This window comes from Anabrus simplex, chromosome 14 (assembly GCF_040414725.1).
Source record: "Anabrus simplex isolate iqAnaSimp1 chromosome 14, ASM4041472v1, whole genome shotgun sequence".
Taxonomy (NCBI): domain Eukaryota; kingdom Metazoa; phylum Arthropoda; class Insecta; order Orthoptera; family Tettigoniidae; genus Anabrus; species Anabrus simplex.
Window position 1 is genome coordinate 88,863,444 of NC_090278.1, and position 18,129 is coordinate 88,881,572.

At 38.3% G+C, this 18,129-nt stretch overlaps 1 protein-coding gene across 1 annotated transcript in view; it reads left to right on the top strand.

Annotated features, from left to right (window-relative positions):
- Positions 1-18,129, top strand: part of LOC136885661 (uncharacterized) — a 220,675-nt gene that overhangs the window by 69,560 nt on the left and 132,986 nt on the right. Inside the window, exons 6-9 of the mRNA XM_067158354.2 lie at positions 6,147-6,843; positions 10,047-10,199; positions 12,738-12,852; positions 17,011-17,175. Coding sequence (XP_067014455.2) covers positions 6,147-6,843; positions 10,047-10,199; positions 12,738-12,852; positions 17,011-17,175 — 1,130 coding nt within the window. The remainder of the gene's footprint in view (positions 1-6,146; positions 6,844-10,046; positions 10,200-12,737; positions 12,853-17,010; positions 17,176-18,129) is intronic.

The following is an 18,129-nucleotide window of genomic DNA, read 5'->3' on the forward strand; positions in this document are numbered from 1 at the left end:
TATATGGACAAAGGAGATATGGTGCCTCAGAAAAGGTGTTCCCTGCTAAAAGCGGCGCACAGCTCTTCGGATGCTGGGGGGAACTGTGAGAAATAGGAAACCAGCATCAAACTACATCAAGATTGCGACAGTAAATGTCCTGACACTGACGGGAAAGGCAGAATAACTGGTTGACTTCATGACAGAAAAAGATATGTCCATACTTGGATGGTGTGAGACCAAGAAAAGGGGTACGGGAGAGATTCCTCTGAAAGAAGGATACAGGCTGTATTACAGCAGAGCACCTGAAGCAAAAAATGGAGTGGCCATCAGACTTAGAAAAGAAATCCAAAAAAATGTGGAATATACAAAATGCATCAGCGATAGGATGATGGTGATGAGACTCCAGTTTGAAAATTTGCTGAAAGATCTATTTCAGTTGTATGCCTCACAAACGGGCTGCATAGATGAGCATCTAAAGGACTTTTTAGAGGAAGTGGAGAGACAGATAGAAGATAAAGAAGTGCTATTGATGGGAGATGTAAATGCACAAGTTGGAATGGAAAGACAAGGAAAGGAAGATGTTATAGGGCCCTTCGGATATGGAAAGGTAAATCCAGATGGCGAGTTGTTGGTGGATTTTTGCATGAGGAACCAAATGATTGTTGGAAATGCCTGGTTTAGGAAGAACAGTCGGAAGATTACAAGGTATGGTTGAGGAGACAGACAAACAAAGACTATGATTGATTTTATAATCATAGAGAGAGAACATTGGAAGAACCTTTTAGATGATACAGCCATGCCTAAAGAAGCTTTTGGTGGAGATCATAGAGTTGTGATAGGAAAATTGATGGTGGGAAAGATTGAAAAACCCCCATTAAGAAGAGAGGAAATAATTAAAGTATGGGAGTTGAAGGAGAAAAGCATACAAGAAGAATTTCAAAGGGAAATAATATCCTTGGTACCCAGGGCGGAGATGGAGAATGTTGAAGATGAATGGAAAAGATTTAAGGAAGCACTGGTTGAATTTGCAGAAAAGGTATGTGGTAGAACATCAGGAAATGTGAAAGACAAAGAGACACACTGGTGGAATCATAGGGTAAAGATTAAAGTGAAGGGGAAAAAAAGGCATGGAAGGCATGGAAAGCATGGAAGACATCTAAGATCGAAGAAAGTAGAAGAAAATATGTGGAGGCAAAGGATTTGACCAAGAAAGTAATGGAGGAAGAAAAGAGGAAAAGCTGGGCCTTATTCACACAAAAATTGAGAGATGATATGCAGGGCAGCAAGAAATTATTGTGTGGTATCTTAAGAAACAAAAAGAGGGATCAAGTAAAATTAATGAAGCCAGAAGAAATAGAGAGTATTTTCAGAAGTTGCTGAACATAAGAATTGGTTACAGCGTTCATTGTACAACCAGGAAGGGCAATTAGTTGATGAAGAAATGGGTGATGAAATTACAATGAATGAAATTGAAATGGCAGTAATAAAGATGAAGAATGGAAAAACTGTTGGAATAGATGAAATTTCAGTGGAGATGATATAGGCAGCTGGAGCTGTAGGCCTGCAGTGGATATACGAGTTCTCAAGATTGTCTGGGAGAATACGGAGGTTCCTGAGGTTTGGCAAAAAGGAATAAACATCCCCATTTTCAAGAAAGGCGATGAGAAAGTATTGAAGAACTACAGGGGAATTACTCTAATATCCCATGTTGCTAAGATAATGGAAAGGTTACTGTAAAGTAGGATTAGGTTGAGGGTTGAAAATCAGATACAAGAAAATCTGTTTGATTTCAGAAGTGGAAGGTTAACAGTAGAACCCATTTTCATTATAAGACAACTAATGGAAAAGCAATGGGAGTACAGGGATGATATGGTGGTGACATTCATTGATATTGAAAAGGCATATGACAGTGTCCCTAGGACGAAAGTTTGGGACAGTCTGGTGCAAAAAGGAATTGGACAGGGATTAATAAAAATGATCATGGCAATGTTGTAGTTGTGTGCAAACACAAGTTGGCAGGACATGTTGGTTTAAAATAACTAGTGGGCTGAGACAGGGAAGCGTTCCATCACCAAATCCTGTTTACAGTAGTAATAGATGACATCATGAGAACAGCAAAAGCAACATATGGAAGAAGAGAAATGAACATCATGTTCTTTGCAGATGATATTGTGATTTGGGGAGAAGAGGACATGAAGGTTCAAGAACAGTTGGATGTTGTGAGTGGGAAGACCAAAGAATGTGGATTGAAAATAACAGATATTATTGAATTTTTATTTTTGTTGTAAATCCATATCAACACTGAACTATGAGGAAATGGATGAACAGAATTTAATGAAAATCGGTATGTAAAGCCAGGGAATAGAGAACTACAGCTACGCTATAAATAATTTTATTCACCTTGTTCGAAATGGTAGTTTATTGAAAGGTGCCAAAAATTTAATATTTAATTACGGTACCTATCTTATTAGGGGCTGCCTGGCCAAGGCGGTAAAGGCGTGCTCGGTTCGTCTTAAAGGATGTGGGTTCGAATCCCCGCCAGGAAGTCGTAAAATTTAAGAAACGAGATTTCCACTTCTGGAGGTGCACATGGCCCTGAGGTTCACTCAGCTTACACTAAAAATGAGTACCAGGTTAATTCCTGGGGGCAGAGGCAGCCGTGCCTAGAGCTAACGCCTCTACCCCATCAAGTGCCGAGGTTACGGGTAGTGGAAGCCCCTCCACGGGCCTCCATGGCCTATACGGAGATGACTTTGCTTTTTTGCTTTTACTTGTCTTATTGGTCATATCAAAAAGTATTACATAACAAAAGTTATAAATCGAAACAGACTTTCAACGTATTAGGTCGTGTTACGTACATGTAGTACGTGTTGAAGAGATGTTAAGTACAGAACAAAAATGGCCAGCCGGACACCAGTGGGATCCGAACCCACAACCTTCTGATTTCGCATCGTTTGCTCTACCAATTGAGCTATGGTGGCCTAGGCCATCTTTGTTCTGTTTGAAAGGATCTGAGCTACAGATCTGTACTTAACATCTCTTCAACACGTACTACATGTACGTAACACGACCTAATACGTTGAAAGTCTGTTTCGATTACAATGCGGTCGTGAAAATTCAATATTCAAAAGTTATAAAGATTACAATTTCCGATTATTTATGTCTTATTCAGTTTAATAAGATAGAGTTTGAGGGATGTTCCACCATTCAACACATTGTAAAATATATTAAATTATAAGAAGACCGGTTTCGACTCCCTTGGAGTCATCATCAGTTCCTGTTGAAAATTAATTCAGGGGGAATCTGATAACAATCATCGTAATACGAAAATTTAAAGGTGATTGCCTGGAAAACATCAATGGGTTGCAAGACATTATTTTGAAATGCAACGCATACATGGGAAGAAGCACTTGGAACTTAATATGTTCCTAATTCTGGCCTAAACTGTGCTGAGTTCATGGAACACGTAACACTGGAAACACATGCACTGTTGAACACATGACACGGACACTTATAATGATATGAAACCTTGGCTCTCTAAGAGCGTTCCTGGACTGTTTCTATCTTGAAAAACTGGATAAAATACACACACCTTGAAACAAATGTACAAAGACATGGTTATGGTCTAGACTGTCGCGCGTTCATAGATACGGAATACTGGAATTCCTTGCACTGGTTGAAAACTCACGATATGAGACACTTACAGCAGTATGAAGTAATTGGCGTTTCATGTATGTTCCTGGGCTTGACAGTCTTGCCTCCAACTGATTAAACTAGATGAAACATATATACATTAAATGTACAAAGACAAACCACTTGGCATCTAGAAGTTCTTGGTTTGGTTTCAAAAAATTTGTCACGTGTTCGTGGAATTAGAGTAGAACCGACAGAATCTAGGTGGGATAATTTTGTTCTTGGACATGACTTGCCACGTGAATTCTAAGGGTTAAACTCTTTCTTTCACTGGAGAACTTCTTTATATATGACAGTAGCTGTTGTACCCCTCAGTGACAGAATAGTCACTTAGCAATGCTTGATTACATTTCTCGTATGTGGACAGCCTCTTCTTGTCAGTGGCTTGTTGTGACATGCTTGGTTTCTGACTGTCTGGCCCTATGCAGTTTCATCTTGCCTGTGGTATAAAATATAAATAAAAATTCTGGTTAATGTTGAAAGTGAGAGATGAACAAAGCCTTTGAAACGTTGCTGGTGTGATCTCCATAGCAACTCTCCATACAGTCACTTATTGACTCTTGGACTTGAACTTTCAGATGACTGCCACTGATATTGTCCTTAATTTGACAGTACCTATAAGAAAAAAAAAAAATAAGAAAAAAAAATTGTTAGAACTGAAAAGTGTGTAAGTAATATTATAAATAACTTTTGTCATAAGCATTTTTTCATGTAAAACCAACCATAACAGTGAGAAGTCAAATTTTGTGTTTATTGCCTCTCCTGCTGAACTTTTTGAACAATTTATAGCTAAGGCATGCTTGCCATTATTCTGAAATTAAATACCCGTTTCATGAAAGTCCTTCTGTTCATTTTCCTGTGATGATGTAACAGACAGACAGATAAAAATTAAACCAAACCCGGCATAGTGTATTCAGACGTGCTCCACCTCCCCCCCAATTTAAGTTTAAGACTCCCTGTATTCAGACGTGCCCCACCTCTCCCAGTTTAAGTGGAAGACTCCCTATCATGGGCGTGTTCTCCCTCTCGCCTGATCGTAGAAACTTATCTCATGATTTTGAGACCAGATTTAGTATTCTTGTATTTTTTGAAAATCCCAGGGTTTTCCTCATTCTTTAATTAGCTGGAGAGAATTGATGTTCAGAGAGCACTGGCAATGCAAATGTAATCATTTGGTGGTGTTCTTAACTACTGCAGAATCTCTAAAATAAGGCTTTTTTCATTTCCACATAACAATGCAAACTGAGACTATTTCTTAGCATATTTACAAGGACAAAAAAAATAAAGATCAAAGCTTCCTGAAAAGGAATTCTGGAAAAAACGTTCAACGTTAAAACCCGTTCAATGATGCAAGTGCTTTAAGCATAAATCTAGTTCAGAAATTTATGAAGAGGCCTGAGGCAGTTACAATGAAGAGTCTTGTGTTCTAAAGCTCAGTTACATGCAGTACTTCAGTATTTGCAAATAAGAGAAATTATGTAATTGAGTAGTATAATGTGTTCATTCAATATTGTTCAAAATTACATCAGCACTGATGTGATGTAACATGCTAGGATATGCCTGTCTGGTATAAAAATGAAGTATTTTAAGAAATACAGGTGGAAAGATTAGATTATTAGCTTTATTCGTGTTGTTTATGTAAAGATTAGTACTTAGCTCATTTTAGAGCAAGCCACTACAGCTGTCGTGAAAGTGTTTAGGTTCTTGTCAAGTCAACACCTGCTTTGCTCAAATTCTGCCCTTTGGGAACTGCTGTCTTTAAAATTAGAATGAGACATTGTTGGGTGTTTGAGAAGTATGAGGTTTTCTTCTTCAAACATTCACCTTTGCCACATTCTGTCAGTTATTAAGAAGGGGTTTTCACTATGGTCATAAGGAAATTGAATTCAAAGATCTCAGTCAAATAGTTATTTAAGAAAAGAAAAAAGACCTGTGCACATGTGAGGGATGTTGCAGAGTTTATTTCAAATTCTACCAGAAACAACTGCTAGGCATGGGAAGCTGTTAAACTCAGTGTTAACTTCTCTCTGGAAGTAAACAAGTAGTTTTTTCTTACCAGATCTAGATAATACCAAGTGTAGGAAAATGTTGGATGTTTCTATATTAATATTGGTAATTGTCTCATGAAAGACAGATTAGCACCTTTTGTGTTTATTAAGTTCAAATAGAATGACAGACAAATGTTTTAAAAATGAAGGATATCTATTCATTGTCTACACCACTAATCCTCTCAAAATTGTGATAAAAGAAAAACAAAATATGGGAGACACTGCTATTATATTAGTAAGATTACCAGTAATTGTGCCATCCATTTCGGCGGTGCATTCCAAATACTCTCTTTCCTTCAAATTAACTTTATCCTGTATTTTCCAAGTCTCATCTTCTATATGGCTATAAGTTAAATGTAAGACATCAGCTAAGTGAATTGATGTAGAAGTGTGTTTCTAATGTAGTCTTACTCTCCTTTCCAGTTTGATCCTGAGAAGTTGGGTGTTTTCAAAGTGCCTGAGAAGCCCCCAGCTCCTCCAGTGTTGAGTCCGCTGATAACAGACACGGAAACTATCGGCACTAAGGCAGAGCGACGGGAACGTAAGCGGAAACTGAATGTAGCTGAACTTTTCCACGTGAAAAAACGCCCAAGGAAAAGTCCTCCTTCTTCTTCTCCATCTACATCTAAACCGTCGGAAAGTGAAACAGGGAGGACATTGGACGAAAAGAGGAAGGAATCACATCATCAGAAACAAGAAGAATCAGAACGGGAGGACAAACAGAAACAACGTGAGAAGAGGCAGAAGAGGCCTTCGAGCGACGGCTCTGGTGACCTAAAAGGTTCAGAACTTGAATCGACTCCATCTCAAGTAGAACCTGACGTTAAACCAGTTACACTTGAGCCTACGGTTGCTCCTGAAACAGTCAAACCTGTCGAAGAGGAGACTAAAAAAGATGAAAGTGACACAAAAGTACGCCGTAAAATCATTCCGAAATTGAGAGATAGGGACGAGGAAGAGATCAAACCTAGGAGACGTATGAAACGAGACAGGACAGAAGCTGGAGGAAGATCAAATGTTCGCAAAGGGATGTTGGCTTACAAGATGAATAGGAAACTTGCTCGCAAAGGTCTTCAAGATAGAAAGGATCAGTCATACAGTACGGAAAATGTGGACACAGGTAATGATCTTAAGATGCTTGTATTTAGACTTACCACAAGGGCCTCACAGTTTACAATATATATTTGTGGCCCGCTTTGCGAGCCACTTGTGCCGGACTACTTTCTGCCCATCTTCCCCGAGTCAAACCCTGTTCTGTTCCATTGCTAACGTTATTAAGTGTACAAGGCATAAAAATGTCACCTGTTGTGACATTTCCCTTTTGTTGGCATATGCAGTCAAAACTGGTTAGGATGTTTTTGTGGGGATCGAGGAAAAAATATCATAAAGAGGAAACATGCTAAAAAAAAAGTACACTATTAAACTTAAAAAAGTTAGGTTTGAACGTAAAAATAATTATGATAAATACAATGAAACAAGTTTTTACAATTAATTCGTCATCATGAATGTCCCACTCCAGTCGCTCGGGTGTGGTTAACAAGCCTCCTTCACTCCTTTCTGTCCTTCCACTTTTCCTGCTCCTTTACTTTTGCCACATCCAATCCAGCTTCTCTAATGTCCTTCCAAATCTGATCCATCCACCTTCTTCTCGGTCTTCTAACTGATCTCTTTCCCTTAACTTCTCCTTCCAATTCCCATCTTGCTACCCATTCCTTTCCCATTCTTTTTACATGTCTGAACCATCTGAGTTTTGCTTTCTGTATGTTCTGTACTAACGATTCTATATTTAGCTCTTCTCTGATTTTAATATTTCGAGTTCTATCTCTTCTTCTCTTTTTAAATTTAATTTCTACTGCTTGGATCTTACTATTTTGCCTCTTATTAGTTACCAGTGTTTCTAGTCCGTGTGTTACAATTGGTATGAAATATTGTTTATATAATGTTAATTTTTGTTCTCTTGGGTACTTTGTCATCCCACTCTGAGTTGATGATATAAAATGTTTTACCTTTACTTAGTCTGTTATTAATTTCGGTGTTGATTCCATTATTTCCATTAATAATGTAATAATTATAATTAATGAAATGAATGGTTTGTCAATTGAAGATATTACTAAAATTTTAGTAATATCTTAAATTGACGTACATTTCAATACGGACCAAATATGAAATTTGTAACATGTAATGAATGGTTTGGCCGAAAAATCAAAACAAATTGCCTGGGTTTCACCGACGGTTTAGCATTACTAGCACTGGACATAATAGAAGCAACAACCCAGATATCAGAACTTCAAAACATTGCAAATTAAATTGGCCTCAAAATATCATTTGAAAAAACAGAAATTATGCCCCAGAAACCAACACAACTAAAAGAAGTTACCATAAATGGTAATAAATTCAAAATAGTAACTCAATTTTAATATCTTGGAGAAGGAATAACACATAACCTAAATGAAAAAAATCTCAATCCAAACAAGAACAAATAGATTAGCTGAAGCACAAAAATTAACATGGGATATCTACAAAAAGAAATGTTTATCAGTAAATGCAAAAATAAAACATTACAACACAGTTATAAAACCGGAAGCTACATATGTAGCAGAAATGATTTTATCACCTGAATAAACAAACAAAGACTGACAGACTTCAAAAAATGTAAAGGAGGATTGGAAGAACCTGCATCAACAAAAAATACTAGAAAGATGGACAGTGGTGGATAATACGTAACAGTCATGTACAAAGAGCTAGAACCCATTACAGATACTATGTGTAAGAGGAGACTGGGATTCTTTGGGCATATCATGAGGATGCAGGATTCGAGACTTCTGAAACAAGTAGTACAACACAATCTTGTCTCAAAAAATACCACGACAGGATGTAAATGGATCAGAGAAGTAAGAGGAGATCTGAAGGAAATAGGCCTTACAACAGAAGACACCACAAATAAGATAAAATTGAATACAAAACTCAAGAATGCAAACCTCCGCTTTACCCTTACTCAAAACAAACCAACAACATGCATATTTTCAACTGAGGAAAGGGCACGAAGATCGGAGAGTTTGAAGAAGTACTGGGAGGACCGCAAAGCCCGAACAGTCCCTTCAAAACGACGGACTAACTAAAGTGATCCTATGTGGTCATAAAAGAAGAAGAAGAAAAAGGAAATAATACATTTAAAGAACACAAACATTGTAAAACATCAAGGAAAAACTTTCTTGGAAATGCAAGCTATACATCCATATTTGCATAAACAGTTTAAAATGTACAAAAATTGTCAAGAATTTGATGCAGAATAAACCAACACATGTTTAAAAATACACAGAATAACTTACACATCATCACTTGCGTGTAAGAAACACGTCATCACTTGCTTGTAAAGAAACATATCATTTGCATGTAAGAGACACAAATCATCACTTGTGTGTAAGAAGGACATTTTGTCACTTGCGTGTAAGAAACACATATCACCACTTGCGTATAAAAAACATATCTAAAGTAGACTGTTTCATCTTTTGTTTCAAATTGCATACAGCAGTATCGAGTTTGGTTATGCAATGCATTGCACTGTCATTCACGACAAAACTTGATACATAAATTCGCACGATGTCCATAGCTTCTACCGCTGCTGAATGCGTTGGTACTGCTGCTCAGATCTCCTCGGTTTCATTTTCATCATAGGGTTCTTGCTCCTTACTGTCTTTGTCAATCATCAGCTGTTCATGATTTTGTCTACCGTCACATTCAACATAAGTTGCAAAATTCACGTCTTCATCTGTCCCAAGCTGGTTACATTCTTCATCTAGATCATCAATGCTTTCCATATTTCCCTTGAAACATCATCAGTTGCTGAACGAACGAAGCCCGCTTTGCGGAAACAGTTTCAAACTGTGGTCTCGTTTATTGATGTCCCAGCAGATTTTAAGAAATGCATGGCATACAGAATTGTGATTTTACGTGAAGCTGTTTCCAGGAATGCCAATCTCTTCTGCATGAGAATCTTTCTGTATTTCTGCTTCACACACCGGATGATGCCCTGGTCCAGCAGTTGGAGATGGCTTGCACAGTTCGTGGGAAGAAACACTACGGTCCAGTTTCTTCAATGAATGTTAAGTGTTAACTCTGCTGCTAAGGAAACTTAACACATAATTAGGGACCTGAAAAATTAGCATCTATTTGTTTCAAAATTAGCATCTATTTTTTCCTGCACCTGGCGAGCCGAACTTGTCCTCGGACACTCCCGGCACTAAAAGCCATACGCCATTTAATTTAATTTTTAAATCCATTTTGAAATGTGTATTATTAATCTAGTTCCTTTGTCTTGAACAGCTGTACCTGGTACTAGTCAAGAATCGACAGAAACCCCCAAGACCAAGAAACGTGAAGTGCAAGAAGGAGAAGTGGAGAAGCCAAGCCGAAAGTCAGCCCTGGACGGTTGGGAGCCTGAGGGTGAGCCAGCCTACATTGTGGAAAGTGCTGAAGGTGAATATCTAAACCATCAGAGATGAGGATTTCATGCAAGATACACATTTTTCTGGATAGTTGTAATTTTGTTTAAAATTTATCGATTCAATTCTGCACGTCTTGGAAACAAAGATTGAGAAATTAGCACTGATGGGGCATAATTTGCTGGACAGTTGTTTCTTTGAGGAACAGATAATGCAGGATTTTTAAAACATATTTTGTTAGAATACTTGCAAGACCATGTAATTTGAACGAATAATCTAGGAAAACTTTGCTTCCAGGAATGGATAATCAAGGTTCCACTGTGTTTGTTTGTTTGTTTGTTTGTTTGTTTGTTGATTACTCAGGCTGAAGTCGTTGGATCGTTAACTGATCCATCGTGAGCTGTTGCTGGGGTGTGAGGTATTTTCCTGTTGCTTTCCTTCCTGAGTTAGAAGTTGTTGAGCCCCTGTGGTTGAGGGCGATAGAACACCACCCACGGTATCTCCTGCCTGTCGCAAGAGGGTACCAAAATGGGCCCCAGGGGCTCTCAACTTGGGAGTGTGGGTTGGTGACCACAGGGCCCTCAGTTGAGTCCCAGCATTATTTCCACTTGCTCCAGACTCCTTACTTTCATCTATCCTATCCGACCTCCGTTGGTCAGCTCTTGTTCTTTTGTGACCCTAACAGTATTAGAGCACTCGAGGCCTAGGGTGTCTTATATATTCCTGCGCTGTGTGGCCCTTGCCGTTCTTTAGCCAGTATTTATTTTCGAAGTGTTGGACCCTTCCATTTTTTCCCCCTTTGATTTGTGTTAATAGAGGATGGTTGCCCAGTTGTACTTCCTCTTAAAATAGTAATCATCACCACTATATCATTCTACCAAGCTCACTGAAGTGCATACGGTACACTAACCGGTCCTGTGAACGACACTTTCACACCAAAAATTAAGTTCCCAGAAGGAAACCATAATTTTAATTTCATTGATTGCAAATGTTAAAACATGTTTTTGAACCCTTTCACATGATTCATCGCACTGGATGCATAAGGAATAGCATTGCTCATACCTGTCACTTTCCCTCCGTCGAAGTCAATGTTGAGTCTGAGACGGGTCAGTGTTCTAACCCATCCAAGCACACCATGCACACTATATCTCACTAGAGATGGATCTAGGCAGTGGGCTTCTTCAAATACCTCCTCCTTGCGTGGGGGCAGTAAAATAACAGCCATGGTAACCCCTACCTGTCGTAAGAGATAACTAAAAGGGAACTTGAGGTATCTCAACTGGGAAGCATGGGGCCATTAGCTGAGTCCTGGCATTGTTTCCACTTACTTGTGCCAGGCTTCTCACTGTCATCTATCCTATCCGACCTCCCTTGCTCAACTTTTGTTCTTTTCCGACCCCTACGGTATTAGATTTCTGAGGATTAGGGAGTCTTCAGTTTTCACTTCCTTCGTGGTCCTTGTCTTTCTTTGGCTAATACCTTCATTTTTTTTCAAAGTGTCAGGCCCCTTCATTTTTTTCTCTCTTTGATTAATGTCAATAGAAGATGGTAGCCTAGTTGTACTTCCTCTTAAAATAATCACCACAACCATCTCGTCAAATACTTGGTGTCAGTCTTAGATGAAATCAGCAGAATTCAGGCGGACTGTATTAACTGGAAGGAGACAGCAGGGGGTACTGTATGATAGAAGACCAGGCCAGACCAGAGAGTGGTGAGGCCACCAATGATTAGTGGCATTGAAAAGTTGCATTTTGAGAGGAAAAAAGAAAAGAAGGAAAGGGTGTTTAGATTAATGTTATTAGATTGGACTGAGTCTGAAATGAACAAATAAAAGGGACAGTGAAACTTGTAGAGATTGAGAGAAAAATTCAAGAGGTGTCACAAGAAGAGAGGAGGTTTATGTGGGGAAAAGTGAGATGGAGATGGAGTGAACTGATGTGTGATGGCCTGAAGGAGAAGAACGTGAGTCAACATTGGTCACTGGACAAAGAGGAATGGAGGAAACTCTTCAAACACTAGGACTCCGTATAAAGACAGAAGGAAAAGAAGAACAGGCAAATTGGCCATGCGGTTAGGGGCACGCAGCTGTGAGCTTGCATTTGAAAGATAGTGGGTTCGAGCCCCACTGTCGGCAGCCCTGAAGATGGTTTTTCATAGTTTTCCATTTTCACACCAGACAAATTCTGGGGCTGTACCTTAATTTATGCCACGGCCACTTCCTTCCCACTCCTAGGCCTTTCCCATCCCATCGTCACCATAAAAATCTATCTGTGTCAAAGTGAAACAAATTGTAAAAAAAATAATTAGGAGTTACAAAATCACAAGTTCTTTTGGGCAGATAGACCGTGTGGAAGAAGGTTAAATGGCTATTTTATGAGTTGGTACAGCTTTCGACAATAATAGAGCCATATCTTAATTCTGTGTTTCAAATTTTTATTTTATTATTCGTGAGACCTCCTCCTCAAATATTTGTGAACTTCTGTTGCTTATTTTTTATGCCACTGATTTTCCTTGTTCATTGTGCTTACTCTGTTGAATTCTACCAATTTCTCCCATTGCGTTCTGTTCTCAGGATTAAGAAAATCCATCATTGTCTCCGACATACGTCTACCTGAAGGATGGATAAAGCACATGATCCAACGAAAGGGTGGTCACTCTGCTGGAAAATGGGATGTCTTTTTTGTGTGGTAAGAATAGAGTTGCCTTTTTTTTCCATTTAGTTATTAAAATTTGAACTTATCTTGGTCTAGCAGTTTTCATGTGTAAATTGTCCCTTCAGTTTTTCTTCCACCATCACCCTTGTCCAGGGAGCTCCGGGGATCGGGCAGTGGATCATTGACCTCTATTTTGTTTTCTCCTTCACCACTCTTCTTTGTGCAATGTTTCCACCTCCACTTGTACTCCTTTATCTGGTCCTCCCATCTCTTTGTGAGTCTCCCTGTTGGCCCTTTTCCTTCACATCTCCGCTCCAAACTTGGTGTTGGAATTTTGTCCACTTTCATTCTTTTGATATGCCCAAATACCTGAGGTGAGCCTTCGCTATCTAATCTCCCAGTCTTTCAGACATCCAGCTTCCTTCAAAGCTCCTCATTCCTGATTTTGTTCTTTCTTGTTTTACCTTTCATCATCATCATCATCATTTTCCAACTCCAGTTTCCCAGGTGTGGTGTGCAAGCGCTTGCCATCTCTTCCTGTCTGCATACATCTTCTGTTACAGGACATCTTCCCATTTGGGACCTCTCTCCTCCACATCTGAATTCATTGTGTGTATCCAGCATTTCCGTGGCTTTCCCTTTGGTCTCATTTCTTGGACAATAAGGTCAAAGTACTGTCTGGCAGGTGTCTCGCTCTTCATTCTCATAATGTGCCCGTACTTCATTATTACACCGGTAATAGGGACCTCAGTGACAGCAGCCTCCCTGTCTACTTCATTCCTGATTTTGCCCGTTCGAGTTGTTTCATTCAAAGTTCTAATGAATCTCATTTCTGTTGCCTGAATTCTGCTGTAGTCATTGTTCAGTAGAGTACATGTCTCTAAACCATATGTGAGAATCTGTACGAAGTAGGTGTGATAGATACAGTGTTGTTTTTGCTTTTTGTGGTATTTTGCAGTCCCAGAGTAGATTTCTGACGATTGTGTTTTTACCTTTCATACTTTTCATAGACTTAATTTCCATCGCCTGTATTCTTCTTCTCTCATCCTTGGTCACCATTGTAGCCGTATAGGTCAATGTCGGCATGTAATAAGACTTGTAAAGGGTTTTCTTACACTGAATTGAATCATCAGCTTTCCATACCAAATTTCTTACACTTCAATAGAATCCACTATCTTGCTGTATTCTGTGACTTATTTTATCTTTTATCAGTTCCATAATTCATTATCCTGGTTCCCAAGTACTCATACCGAGTGATCAGATAGGATCGCGCAGCTGTGAGCTTGCGTTCGGGAGATAGTGGTTTCAAACCTCACCGTCGGCAGCCCTGATGATGGTTTCTCATTTTCACATCAGGCAAATACTGGGGTTGTACTGAGCGAGGGCATTAAAAAATCTAGCCTTTACTGGATGCAGGAGGAGCTTTCACTGAGCATTTAAAGGCTAATATTCCTGTGCACCAAACTGTTTTGTTGTACTGTATCTCTGTTAATTTCCAACCAATTTTGATTATATTGGAAATAGCTTTTCGGTCCACCATATACAGTGTGTTTAGTCTTGCTTAAGTGAAGCAATTTGCATATGGATTCAAATTTGTCTAAAAATATGAATCAAATAAGGGGCATGATAATGTACAATTTTTCAAGAAGTAAGACCTAAAATTTAGTTTCTGTACTATTCCCATCAACATAAAGAGGGCTAAGGTGTCGTACATCTCATTTTCGTTGACTGGAATCAATTCCCTTACCCGAGATGGAAATTGAAATAACATTCCTCAGGACATTATGTTCCGCTGAGTGAAATGATTTGTTTCCGTTACACTGAGCTGGACGAGTTCAAGTAAAAAAAGAAAAAGAAAGCTTGAAAAACTTTACTGGTTGCACGACATATAGAGCTAAACCTTGAGGTGAAAAGACCTTACAAAATGCTGATTTCTTTCGTAATTATCCATGTTATTTGAGTAAAAATTACATGCAGTACTACCACATCTAGATCGAATAGTGTCGGAAACACTTCTGTACCATTTTAGCCTGATCACGGTGTAATTCGGCAATATCAACATCGCTGTCATCAGAATCATCACTAAGATTATAACTACTATCCTCATAATCACTAAAACACTCGTTTAACATGCCTAGTATAACATCGCTAGGAAAATTATGTTTGTTTACCGACGCCATTGCGGGAAAAGTACACGACCAAACAGTCATTAAATTTTACACATCGATAATGAGGTGAAAAATTGTTAAAATGGATCGATAGATATATGAAACGAAAGAATGAAGCTTTATCTAGATGGCTGTGAAGAGACCTCGGACATACAGTAGAACCCCATTTATCTGAAATAAATGGGGCGGAGCCACTTCGGTTGACGCGTGTTTTCGGATGACACATGGTAAATATTTTTGGAAGTTTAATGTCAAAAAAAAAAAAAAAATGCTTAAACTCTGTTAAGCACAGGTGCATACTGTATATTAACATAAAAATGTTTACGTAATATCACTCGTATAAAATCAGTGATTTCCTTCTGAATATTCTTGTTGCAGCGCTATCGTGCAGCTATGTGACGCCACCGTTTAATCAACCATACATCAGCTGGTGTAGATTCATTGCTTTCTTAAACAGAGCGCAAAGCAATCTGAAATAATGAAACAATTTTTTGTTACTACTGAACTGAATATTGTACACAGTAATTTTATTACAGTACTGTAATTAAAAATTGTGATAATATATTTTAATAAAAATTTGAAATCAATATTACCTCCTATGCATTAAATCCATCATCTGATGTAACTCAATTCTCAGAACTGCTATTGTCAAGGTCGAAGTCATCTGCATAATCTTCCTGACGAATAATACAGTAATAATAATAATAATAATAATAATAATAATACTAGTAATAATACAGTAATAATAATTCCTGCTTGCTCAAGAAAAGTGTATCATGGAACGAACTAGAGGGCAAGAAATGGTTTTGTTTTATGCTACACGTGCATTCTGGCATAAGTCATAATGTAAAAATAGGGTTTGCCTAGTAGTTCTCAGCACATATAGCAAGAGAATTACTAATACAGACGGCTAAGAACAAGAGGGTAAAAACAAATTATAAAAATACAATTTTGCAAGAGCATTTCGGTTAAGTGGGGTGCTACTGTAGTTTGAAGGAATCTCACGTGATAGAACGACGTTGAAGTGCAGTGCGTGTCAGACACGTCACTCCACTGCAGCAGACGGCTACTGCATGATGCGTGCTACACGTCATTCTTTGCTGTCGAGTTAATTAATGGCATGGCCACGACTCCCATTCTTCTGTCGCTTGAAACCTTTCATGTGTTACGGCAACATTAAACAGGTATTTTAAAAAAACCTGCTACTTCCAATGCCTCTCCTTTCAGTTTGGTTATCCCCTTCTACCCCAGTTTCCTCTTGTCATGACCACTCACTAATGTCTTGTTCTAGTTGAACCTGAACTTGTGTTTTTTTATTTCCTAAGATGACTGGCATCCACAAACTGTAATCTTTTAGTCCTAAGAGTGTTGAACAGAGATATAGTGAACATATAAATCAGTGTCTTCCAAACATTTTTCCTATAGCAAGACCCTACCATACTCAAAAAATTTGTGAAACACCCTTCCCCTCGAATGAATGAAAGTATCCCACACTTTCATTTTTTAATATACTTGACTTGATACTTTACAGGACGATGTAAAAGTCAGTTTCCCCCTAAGCGGTAATTAATAAGGAGACAAGACATGCTTAGATGTAAATTTAATTCAATAGCAATTTTTGGCCACATTACATATAAACATTCATTTGTCAATCATGAGTAGACTGTTTTCATTATTGAGTGGAATCTGTGTTCTGATCTCTCTTGTTCTGCTGTGTAATGTTCTTTGTAGTGGCACATAACTTTAGTAATGAACAACAAATATATATGCTTCAATTACGGTGGAAGTATGACCTAGAGACTTCCAGAATATATAACTACTTCAGTATGAAGTTTCTGTTATACTGTTAACAACTTGGCAATGAATGTAAATAGTACCTTGTGTAAATTAATTTTTGGGTGGAGATTGCAGTTTGATTCTTGGGAACTGAAAATGTCACAAAGATAAACGCTTGACCTTCATGATGGGTGTTGTTTTCTTTAATGGATGTCTTATTTATTTCTTCTTCTCATTTTGTTAACAGTCCACAAGGTCGCAAGTTCCGTTCCCGTCATGAGTTGAGGAATTACTTTGAGGAAAAAGGTGAAGAATTCCCAAGGGAACAGTTTGACTTCTCTCTGGGAAGACGGAAGATGAGATGGACAGCTCGAGACGCCGCTGCAGCTAGCAAGGCTAGTCTGCCTGGACAGTGAGTTCCTTTGTAACTACAATATCCATTTAAATGAAATCATAATTTTGTGTGGACGCATCATTTTTCAAACTTGCACTTCGTTTGTATCTCTGAGAAGGAATACAAAAAGTCAGCTGTTTTCTCAATGAAATTTTTGTCTGTCTATTTGTGCGTTTGTTACTACATCATGGGAAAAGGGCTGAGCAGGATTTCTTGAAACTCTGTGTTTAATTTAAGGGATAGCTGGGTGGTGCACAAGGCTATAGGCCTAAATTTTCACAAGCGCATTGTAGTTGAACTATTCTTTCAGCTTTTAGTTGGGTCAAGTACAAGGAGAACTTGCCAAGAGGTGCTAAGTACACAACAAAACACAACTCAACAAAAATGGCCAACCAAACACACAATCTTTCAATATTGCTTGTCTCCTAATATCATTATCCCTAGAAAGCCAGATTGTCTTAAGTAACAAAAAATGGAATTTTACAGGAGACATGAAAAATGTTTTGTCACCAAATAACTTATTATTAATATAATAATATGGAACTTGTACATGTCAAAGAATTTGTGATTTTTGTGGGTAACGTAGGGTGAATTCATAAAGTCATAAACTCTCTTATGAACAGATAGTCATATTTTATGCTAGTGGATTTGAATGACCGACGATGCTTACCATCAAAGGTTCATAGGTTATAGTTTGCTCATAGCCTGAGAAGATACCGATTAGAGCACTGGAATAAGTTTGTTCCAGCTTGCCACAAATTACTAGTACAGTAAAATACCAGTATAACAAAATTTTGGGGATCTCAGAAATTAATTTGTTATAGTGAAATTTTGTTATAATGAAATACTGTAAGTTATTTCTTAAGAACTCACCTATTGCTAAACCTGTTGAAGAATCTGCGTTATTTCAACGTGAATTTACACATTAAAAAAAAAAACACAAACCTTAATACCGGGTGAGTTGGCCGTATG